Source organism: Bactrocera dorsalis, chromosome 5, assembly GCF_023373825.1.
Source record: "Bactrocera dorsalis isolate Fly_Bdor chromosome 5, ASM2337382v1, whole genome shotgun sequence".
Classification (NCBI taxonomy): Eukaryota; Metazoa; Arthropoda; class Insecta; order Diptera; family Tephritidae; genus Bactrocera; species Bactrocera dorsalis.
In genome coordinates this window covers 37,712,873-37,724,195 of record NC_064307.1, presented here as the reverse complement: position 1 = coordinate 37,724,195, position 11,323 = coordinate 37,712,873, and the positions used below count along the sequence as shown (strand labels likewise).

General features: G+C 33.9%; 2 protein-coding genes across 6 annotated transcripts in view; one reads left to right on the top strand and one right to left on the bottom strand.

The window, feature by feature from the left end:
- Positions 1-11,323, bottom strand: part of LOC125779046 (kelch-like protein 17) — a 134,522-nt gene that overhangs the window by 65,992 nt on the left and 57,207 nt on the right. The window contains exons 1-9 of one of the 3 annotated variants that reach the window (XM_049459457.1): positions 5,288-5,450; positions 2,921-3,023; positions 2,630-2,802; positions 2,199-2,556; positions 1,751-2,122; positions 1,379-1,677; positions 871-1,075; positions 370-453; positions 4-299 (exon numbers count right to left, since the gene is read on the bottom strand). In XM_049459457.1, the coding sequence (XP_049315414.1) occupies positions 87-299; positions 370-453; positions 871-1,075; positions 1,379-1,677; positions 1,751-2,122; positions 2,199-2,556; positions 2,630-2,781 (1,683 nt within the window). In that variant the 5' untranslated portion in view covers positions 2,782-2,802; positions 2,921-3,023; positions 5,288-5,450 and the 3' untranslated portion in view covers positions 4-86. Of the gene's footprint in view, positions 1-3; positions 300-369; positions 454-870; positions 1,076-1,378; positions 1,678-1,750; positions 2,123-2,198; positions 2,557-2,629; positions 2,803-2,920; positions 3,024-5,287; positions 5,641-11,323 lie in introns of those variants that run through there. The other 2 variants (XM_049459455.1, XM_049459456.1) reach the window with 2 other exon arrangements.
- LOC105230313 (kelch-like protein 17) overlaps positions 1-11,323 on the top strand; it is a 134,882-nt gene that overhangs the window by 79,598 nt on the left and 43,961 nt on the right. The window lies entirely within an intron of this gene.

Here is an 11,323-nt window from a genome sequence, read left to right as displayed (position 1 = left end):
GTCTTTGTTTTATATATATATGTACATAGATTTATTATAAAAGAATTTGTTAAATCGAAAACGAGAACAATAAGTACATTATTTATTCACATCGACGACAGCAAGGATTCAGGCACAACAAAACAGCTACGCACGTCACTTTCGGGGAATGAGCACTTTTCTACCCAACAGAAATTTTCTTCATCAAAGACTGATACACATGAGCTGCCAGCGGATTTAGACTTGCCACCAATGGTCCATAGTTTATTGTCTAGCGATACGCAAGATATATAACCATCGCCAACTTCCAAAGAGCAAATCTGCGAAATGTTTTCAAGAATATTCTGTTTGATCTCAAGCGATTGGCAAAAATTAACTCAATATATGTACCTGTGACCATGTGTCTTGCTGAGGATCGTATCGTTCTGCACCGCAACGGCTTACAACATAAATGAGACCATTATGTGCTGCGACCTGAAAAAATAAAAAGTAACAATAAACGTTTTATTTAATTTTAATAGAGTTAAGAGGGCGACTAAATAAATCAGTGACTATTTTCTATTAGAAAATTTCGGTTATTTTTATTGAAGCAGAGTTACTTTTGCTGGTTTTGAAAACTTTAGTTTAGGCTTGCAACGGTGAAATCAAATGGAAGCTCTTATTATAGCGGCAGAACGCATTTCACAAATAAATTTGAAAAATCTAGACGGAATACGAATTCCGCTTACGTATATCCGTCTTTAGAAAAATAAATCCAAGGAGGCGAATGCAAATTTTTAAACACTTAAGGAAAGTCATATACCGTTCTTCGACTCCTCATTCTACCAAATCATGACATGATGAACGTTCCACTAATATTCCACTAATATTAATAATTTTAATCTAACTTACACCAGGTGAACTGTGACATATTTTCATATCCGCGCAAGAAGTCCAAGTATCCAAATCCGGATTGTAGTATTCGACGGATTTTATTGGGTTGTTTTTTTTATAACCGCCCATTGCGTAAATTTTAGCATTCAAGGTCACTGCGCGGGAGCAAAATCGTGTATCAATTAAACTGTTCACGAACTTCCAACCATCGGAAGTCGAATATCTGGAAACAAACAAAAGCAATGAAAAAAGAATGCATATCGATAAACTGAAGCTGTTATTTCTTTATTATATGTCAAAGTGTTAGAGTTTTCTAAAGTCAGATTCAATCAGATCGTAACATTTCACTTAATTCCGTTCTTCTTTCATGCCGAAGTACCTTATTTTTTATTTATCCATACTACCCTAACACATCTAGTCTAAAGTCACATCGGTGAAAGCCCGTTAAGCTTAAAGTTAACCTGAAATTGTTAAAGCTCACAATCGCCATCGTTAGGTAATTCATTACAGATTCATATATATTCACCTTTCCACCGACGACAGATAATTATTACTACCAAAACCACCAATCGCGTAGATTTTATCATCTAATTCGACAACGCAGTGTTCCCTTCTTGCTTCGATCATGGCGGGCAAATTTTGCCATGTCTTATTTCGTATATTCCAGCAACGAACGATATTATATGTGGCACCATTATAACCGCCAATAAATAATAAATTATCATCCTTTAAAATAGTTCTGTACCGGTCGTAACCGATTTTTATACTCGCATATTCCTGCCACTTATCCTCAGTTTTGTTATATTGCAGCAGTTTGGGATTCCGCTATTCCAAAAATATTGTAAGTATATTAATGTAAGATTATCATTTTTGAATATAAGCCTCAGTGTGCATTTACCTCTGAGCAAAGCGCTAGGATTGTTTTCTCACCACAATTTGAAGCACTGATCCCACGTGGTTCCGTAAATTGCATATTTATATGTGGCCGTGCTAAAGGCTCTCTTATCCACGATAACGCCTTGAAGGCCAGTAGCTCACATCCAGGTAACGGCTGTATGTGTGTCATCAGAAAGTCCATATTGAATTGGGTAAGCCGGAGACAAGCTATTAAAAGTGGCAGTTGCTCTTGGCGCGCAGGAACATCGTAATTGTACCAGCGTTTTATGGCATCGAAAGCATCTTCCTCACGGGTTATGTTCAAATTGTCAGATACCAGAATACGCTGCAATTTTTCTACATCAAAATTCAAAAACTCATCGCTTCGGCTGATCTAGTATTATTAGAAACAAAATTTAAATTACACAGGTACCGTTATTGTGAGACATTACGTGTATATTTAGACTCACCTCCATGAAATTCTTGGTCTCGTATTCGATGATGTTCTGCTTAAGATGTTCACATTGCGTTTCACGCTCCAGCGTATAAGCGCCCCGCAAAGTGTATTCATCGATATGTGCCATGAGATAGTCTACAATACTGCTTATGGCATCGTCCAATTGTAAAACCATAGCCGCATTTAGCATGGAAGCGAGATTGTTAACGGTAATGAGGGCCTGTCCGGTGTAACAAAAGGTTATTAGATGCTCAAAAATATCGCTATCTATATCATTTATCTCGATAACTGGATTTGTGCCTTGATTGCCATTGAAAAGGTTCTCGAAGTAAGGACTCGCTGCTGCGAGTATCAAACGATGAGCGGGTACACTGAAAACAAAAAAAAAAATTTAAATATTAATCTGTATAATTTTATGTAAGCTGAGAACAAAGTAATACTTACAGAGCCGTTGGGTTTGAAACTTTAAATGTAACATCGATCAGAGACTGCTCGTCGTAGAAACTACATATTTTCGTCATTAATTTCTCCATGAAACGGTTCTGCTCACTGGAGTTTCTCTGAAGAGCAAGTGTTTGGGAAGAACTCGTGGCCATTGCTAGTTATTAACTTTCCTTCTGTAATAAAAAAATTACAATATTAATTAAAATATTTCAAGTAAGTAAAAGCACCTGGAAGTTTTCGTCCAAGTTGTCTGGTGTACACTAAATCTGCGTCCGATCAGTGTGATCTTACCTTGGCAACTTTGGTGGCGCGTTGAAGTCCGTGTCTGGTAATATGCTAACCGCAGTTTTTTATTTGTAGTTATCGCAGCTTTTAATGGAACGTTCCTGCACCTCTAAAGGTGGAAAGTAAACAAAAGGATGTCTTAGTAACCTTAAGATTTCTCGCTTTTGTATTTAGTTACGCTTTATATGTATGACACCTCCGTAGAAGTGCCATACTTGAAATAGCTCTTTCTCCAATCTACACCCAAAATAACTATTTATTAGTTTTTCGTGTGGAATTCCTTTTCTACACTGGCGGCCTTCGGCCGCATTTCAAATAAAAATAAGTAGTTCTATTACGTGCGAATGAATTGTAAACACCCCGCCTACGGTTATTTTTTTTTTTAATTAAAAAAAACGCAAAAATTATTTATTCTTTACAATTTTTAAGTAAAAACATGTTCATATAGCGAAATGTAAACTCACAGACGAATAAAAATAAATCGGCTCTTTATAAACCAAAGGAAGTGTTCAGGGAAGCTGATTTCAATGGCCCCACAGCCCGAAATAAACCACACATAAATGCTAAAAGTCGAAGAACGTATAAGAATGAAAGCTTCTGGAATACCGAACATATTTGTAGATGAGAGTTCAACTGGTTTAGATCGGATGGAAACAGCCTATGTATGGAGAAAAGCAAATGCTGAGGTACAACCGCAAAATCTACGAAGCAACGTATACATAGTAGAATGGTGTGGCCATTTTCTGGACGCGAGAATTTGGAATTTACCGATAGTATTATGATCAACAGTGTGTTTCTGGACATTTTGAAACAAAATTTGCTACAAAGTGGAGCGAATTTAAATATTTCCGACAACTTTCGGTACTATGAAGATCATGATCCGAAGCACAAATCCCGAGCAAAGCTGGCTTATTTGAAACTGTCCGCACTTAGTACAAACACCAACACTGTTTCCTGATTTGAGTGGATTTGAGTGGAATTGAGAATCTGTGGTCAGTTTTGGATTGATAGATTCGAAATAAAGCCGCTTTAAAATGGAATGAAACAAAATTGCCCCTAGCTACACAAAGAAATTGGTGGAATCCACGCTGAAACGTATGAACGCAGTTATAGATAGTAAGAGGTATCTCACAAGGTGTTACTCAAACTAAAATTTTGATTATGTCCTTCAAAAGTGTATTTTTGGGTTTGTTTCGCTGTGAGGTGCAATTGAATTGAACTGCTATTACCTTTGTTATTGATTAAATAAAATAACTACAAAAGCTGATTTTTTAAAGCATAAACTAAATGTGTATGTCAGCCGCTGTTAAGTGGTTTTTCTGAGTTTTGGAAAATGAAATTGGCACAATTCCGATTTATTTTTTCTTTATATTACAATCATATAAATATTATAATATTATCACACGATTTTACTTATCTGTGTTTTTTTTAAATATAAATCACATATTATTCATATATTCATATACATATGTATGTATGTGTATGGAAAAGTGTTCACATATTCAATTTTAGCTTGAAAAATCTTCTCTATAGATTTTTTTATAGTTAATGAAGAAAGAAGAATCACTCGAAAGTACAAACAAAGAAATCGCAGTGAAACGCTGAAAAATCCTTCACTTTTGGTTTTTAAGGTGTGGCAAAGATGGTTTTCCTCGTAAATATAAACACCCTCGACTTTTCAGCGATAAATTTGATAAGTGATTTTTAAATTAGTAAATTTAGCTGAAAAATTACAAAATAAATGTGAAATGTGAGCTTATTTCAATGCTTAGAGTGTATCTATAAATATACAGAGTAAAAAACTTGAAAAAAATTTAGTGAAACATAGAGAAATACCATGTGTTCTTAGTGCAAATTTTTGAACTTTTAAACGTGAATATTTTAAAAAATATTATTTATTTTTATATTATTTTTGGATATTCCTCCTCTGGAGAAGCTCCCCTATCCGCACATACCCCATTTATACAGAAATTCGGTTTTTTACCACGCCGGAATCGTGCCACACAAGTAAATGCATACATACATAATATGTATACTATTTAATTTTTTCCTTTTAAAACTCGGATCACACACTATAACAGCACCACGTAGGTAGCTTGAAAGTTTTATTCGCTCAATTTCCCTATCAGCAGACCTAACAAACAATGCGTCACCGGCTAAAGTTCCGCAAACAATAATACAAACATTGAAAATTTGTTGTTGTTATGTGATCTGAAATGTTGACTGGCACTTTGTGTCGTACCAGCGCACCAGTTTGATATTTCTGTATACATGCACATACATATGTATGTAATATAATTTAATCGCCTAAAGAAGTCTGCTTTTCCGTTGTAAATACTTTAATAAAAATGCGTAAATTAATATGGTGCTTACCTCGTTATTATAATAGTGTTCAGAAGCAAAAGCAATAGAAATTCAGCTTTCCGATATTTCAACACTTATACCAGGAATAATAATCTCTGCTAAGTACACTTGTCACTACACAACTCGTTAAATAAAGTTAAACTGAGATAATGGGATGCCCAACTTATTCCAGTGTGAGAGCGCCTGAAAATAAGCGTTTGACAGTTGACTGGATTGGGTAGGTTTTGACGTTTTGCAATTGGAATGACTGGAACGACCAGATTGAAATTATACCAAAAATATATGTGAACGAAGGAATTTGTTGCCGTCGTTCAAGATCGCTAATAAAAATTTAAAACAATGAAAATCCAAGAAAATGTGAAATTTAAATATATTTCATGAAACGTTTTGTAATTTTATGCATAATCGAATTAATTTTCAATTACAAATGATTAAAAGCATTTATTAATCGAGAACTAACATTCATTTTATTTAGTATTGAAAGATCAAAAGTTAGTTGTTTTAATATACCATAAAATCATAAAAATTTAAGTAGTTTTGCCGTATATTAAAAGTCCAAATAGAATTATCTATAATCTATTAAAGATCACTTCATTGAAATGATCTGAAACTGATCCACGCTAAATCTCTCTGTGCGACTCTGATTTTGCGCCATCTACTTGTCAGCATTGGAAATCTGTTACATTATCACAGCTGATTTTGACACTACAAAGGGAAAAAATGTAAACAAACAAATTTTTTGAAAGCAATGATTCTAATTTTAACTGAAAATCGACTTAACAAATGAAAAAATGCATCCATGATTTCTATTATATGGAAAATATTTAAAAAAAAAGACGGCTTTTATTTCAAAATACTATATGGCAATCTTTTCTTTTGATAAATATTAAGTGATGTGAATTCTTGAATGACAATAACAGCTGTTTTTTGATCTTTCTAACGGCAGTGAGAACGGGCTGATGAGTGAATGTAATTAAATGTAGTCTAATCCCTTTAAATTTTCAGTCTGATCATGGTATATTGATTCGACCTCTATACTTCGTATTATGACATACGTGATCGTAACACTTCTATCGCATGATGACATACGGAAACGATTATATATATAAACGTATCCGTTCATTCGAATCACCATTCGAACGCAAACTACCAATTGTAATAGACGGATTTATTGAAATGTGAGCAAATTTTATTAAATTTTATGTTTTTTATAATTTTTAGTAATAAAGAGAATAAACAAGAAACCAATGAATGGAATATCTCATTAAAAATTAAAAAAAAAATGTATTTTTATGAACAAAATTTTTGTATTTGAGTTGACTATAAAAATAAAATTATTTACAAGGCTGAGGACATATACATTTTTGAATTAATTTCATTAAAGAATACTTCATTTGGTCTCTTATCGTTTGGTCGATTGCGGTGAGCAGGTTCGCTACCTCGGTGTCCATTTCTTGTGAGTTGTATCAGTTCGAATGACAATTTTGTAATCATCCGACGGGATACGATCATGGGCTGTTTGAAACAATCGAACCGATTCATTGTCATTGTGGAAAAATTTTGTAGGCGTTCAACGATTTATCTTCTCACACTTGAAGTGATAGAGCAACGACGTTCAACTTCAATATTGGAATTGCCAACAAAATAAATTTGTAAAAATTGATAGTTTGCATCAGCGAATGGCAATAATGAGCCTACTCTATTGTAAATCTGGCCTTGTATCTGTAGTGTAGAATTTTCAAAAAGGAGAACATAGTTTTTGCAAAGTACTTATAATTCTCTTTCATCATAACGGATGTCAGTTACCTTAAAAGGTCGAAATTACCTAAAACGTTGGCATGAAGTTATCACGAATGATATTGGTCGCACCAAACGAAGTCATTTTGAAGCATAAATTATAAGGTTGTATATACGCTAAAAAATGCTTCGACTATGGTGTAACTCCCAACACCAAAGAACTCAAAGTCTCTGGAGGTTGGTTCAATGCCGACAGCTTCACTTTTCCACTAGCACAACATAATACCGGCGTTTACTTTTTGAATTTGAATGCTTTGCAATATTCAATTGAACGCTCCTCGATTCAAATTTTCTAAAACCCTCGTCCTATTTTGCAAAAAACCTTCTACGTTTACGTACTAAATCTCTTTGAAAATGTTGCACATCATTTTCCTGTGCTCTCCTAACTGCTACCTGTGAAGCTGTACTCGAACGTCTCCCAATATCATCACGTTTTGGTGGCATTATTCAAAATGACAATTCAAAATCTGCAAATAACAACTTAAAATCCACATAAAACAACAATAATTTTAATTTAAATAAACAAAAATCCAATCAAGCATAAAAATTGATAAATTTACTAAATATGCAATCATTGACACGACAATTTCCGTTAAATTCTTTGCTTCGTTGGCGTCTTAAATTATAATTTCACGTATTTAATTTAATATTGAAAATAATTAAACAATGTTAACATTTATTTGTAAAATTTGTTCGATTCTGACTGTTGTTCAAAAAATGTAAACTAAGAGAAACATATTTCACTTGGTATTGTATATTTTCCACGAAAACTCTGAAAATTTGATCGCCCTTATCAATGCGTTACAGTTTAGCTAAATGTTAAATAACATTGTCTGCCTAAATTTAACATTCTCTGTAGTTTTAATGAAATGGTTCTGAGCTGTGTGGCTTGGAGCAATATCCAAGATAAGCGAGACTTTCTTTGATAAGTTGTGTTTAAAGGTCAATAAACAAATAAAGATTTCTTTATATTTACATACATGTGTACTTGTATTGGTTAGATGAGTTAACGCACCCTCCTCCATACACGTCACTGAATTACAATACACCACATTAACGCGATCCATAGATGACGACGCCGCTCACGAGAACACCACACACCAATACACATAAAGCCGCGTCCACAACCCATCATCTAATATACCATACCATCACCACCCAGCAGACCTTAAAAGGATCAACTCGATCGAAAACCGACATTTTTTCGATTCACGTCAAATGAAACAAGTGAAAAGAATTGCGGAAAACTTGAAAGAAAAGTAAAGATTTTGGAAAAAGTGAAATTATAATTTGAATCTGAAAATCGAATTTTTAAAAGATAAAAATAAAGAGTGAAAATTTAATTATGGAATATAAATGAGTATGTATGTATGTATGTATATATATGGTCTTCCGAGTTATAGTGGCAGGCACAAACGATTTTTAAGATTAAAAGCAATCATATAGAGTAAAACCGGCTGGATGTTCGAAAATCCTGCTATTAGTTATATACTTAGTTGTTAGGCCAAATTTTCGCTCAAATTTATCTATTTTGGGCACAGAGATATACTGTTATGAGTAAAACAAGCTCTCTTATTTTCATTAAGATAACTCACATATACATAATTTCTCTTTTGTTCAAATGATAGTCGTAGAAAGTATTGCGTTATAATCGCAAAAATAATTTCGCTACGAAGCCATGTGACAACAACATCAAAAAAAAGCTAACAACAACATATCTATGTAGGTCTCGAAACGGCACAAAATGCTTCGGCATACATTTAAATTTCTACTGAAGCATTTTTAGCCACGCCTTGAGCTTTCCAATGAAGCGAACTTCGCTGACACACCCGAGAGATCGTTCACTTCATGCGAGCGCGACAGTTCACCCAGAGATAATTCCGTATGCCTACAGTACCCTGCAACATGTTGAGCAATGAGTGGGAAATCAATTTTTATGTTTAATAATTTCAGTGAATATTAATAAAAATTACATAACTGATAAACGATTTCTATTGCCTTCTACCGCCATTTGCGCGCTTGAGACATATTCATACATATTAGTCAAATACTCTAACTCCTTGCTCTTAAAAATTTTAAATACTTTTATAAGATACTGTACACCGAACAATCAAGCTAGCACGTTGGGCCAGAGAACATAAAGCATATGTTTTTAGTTTCTCTGTCCAGTCAACTGTCAAACGCTTATTTTGAGGCTCTCTCACACTGGAATAAGTTGAGGATCTCTTTATCTCAGTTTTACTTTATTTAACGAGTTGTGTAGTGACAAGTGTACTAAGCAGATATTATTATTCCTGGTATAAGTGTTGAAATATCGGAAAGCTGAATTTCAATTGCTTTTGCTTCAGAACACTATTACAATAACGAGGTAAGCACCATATTAATTTACGCATTTTTATTAAAGTACAACGGAAAAGAAGGCTTCTTTAGGCGATTAAATTATATTACATACATACATATGTGCATGTATAGTCAGCATTTCAGATCACATAACAACAACAAATTTTCAATGTTTGTATTATTGTTTGCAGAACTTTAGCCGGTGACGCATTGTTTGTTAGGTCTGCTGATAGGGCAATTGAGCGAATAAAACTTTCAAGCCACCTACGTGGTGCTGTCATAGTGTGTGATCCGAGTTTTAAAAGGAAAAAATAAAATAGTTTACATATGTATGTATGCATTTACTTGTGTGGCACGATTCCGGCGGAGTAAAAAACCGAATTTCCGTATAAATGGGGTATGTTCGGATGGGGTATGTGCGGATAGGGATAGGGATAGGGGATCTCCAGAGGAGGAATATTCAAAAATAATATAAAAATAAGTAATATTTTTAAAATATTCACGTTTAAAAGTTCTAAAATTTGCACTAAGAACACGTGGTATTTCTCTTTGTTTCACTAAATTTTTTCACGTTTTTTACTCTGTATATTTATAGATACACTCTAAGCATTGAAATAAGCTAACATTTCACATTTATTTTGTAATTTTTCAGCCAAATTTAATAATTTAAAAATCACTTATCAAATTTATCGCTGGAAAGTTGATGGTGTTTATAGTTACGAGGAAAACCAGCTTTGCCACACCTTAAAAACCAAAAGTGAAGGATTTTTCAGCGTTTCACTGCGATTTCTTTGTTTGTACTTTCAAGTGATTCTTTTTTCTTTATTAACTATAAAAAAAACTATAAAGATTTTTCGAGCTAAAATTGAATATGTGAACACTTTTCCATACACATACATACATTTATGAATATATGAATAATATGTGATTTATATTTAAAAAAACACAGATAAGTAAAATCGTGTGATAATATTATAATATTTATATGATTGTAATATAAAGAAAAAAGAAATCTGAATTGTGCCAATTTAATTTTCAAAAACTCAGAAAAACCACTTAACAGCGGCTGATATACACATTTAGTTTATGCTTTAAAAAATTAGATTTTGTAGTTATTTTATTTAATCAATAACAAAAGCAATAGCAGTTCAATTCAATTGCACCTCACAGCGAAAATGATGCAGCAACAAACCCAAAAATACACTTTTGAAGGACATAATCACAATTTTAGTTTGAGTAACACCTTGTGAGATACCTCTTACTATCTATAACTGCTTTCATACGTTTCAGCATGGATTCCACCAATTTCTTTGTGTAGCTAGATACAATTTTGTTTCATTCCATTTTAAAGCGGCTTTATTTCGAATCTATCAATCCAAAACTGACCACAGATTCATTCTCAATTCCACTCAAATCAGGAAACAGTGTTTGTTAGGGTGGGTCGATTCCGGAATTTTTTCGATTCGGTATTTCTAATAGTGCGGAAAAGTTGCCTTAGTACTTCCTGATTCCAATGCAACTTTTTGTTTTGAGATCGGATTGCATCTTCAACCCGAACCTCGGCCTTGAAATTTCGGAAATTCGCCTAAAATCGTGAAATTGTCTACCTAGCACCTGAAATACGCATCTCATGGCAAAATGTATAAAACAAAAGTTATTTGTCACGTCATTTGCTACCGAAATGGTATGTGATCATGGCCGTAGGAAGAACCGTTCCCGAGATACGAGCGAAAAGGCGGCGCGCCACAGCGAAGGTGAAAATCGGCTTGCGGCCACACTTCTTGACGTTGATTTCGCCGAGTGCTATCACTCACATTCATTCACCTACGCCAAAAGACACGTTCGGATAGGTATCCACACAAATATTTTTTCATCGAGTTCCTTCACTCTTGTCGGTGATTTCGCCGA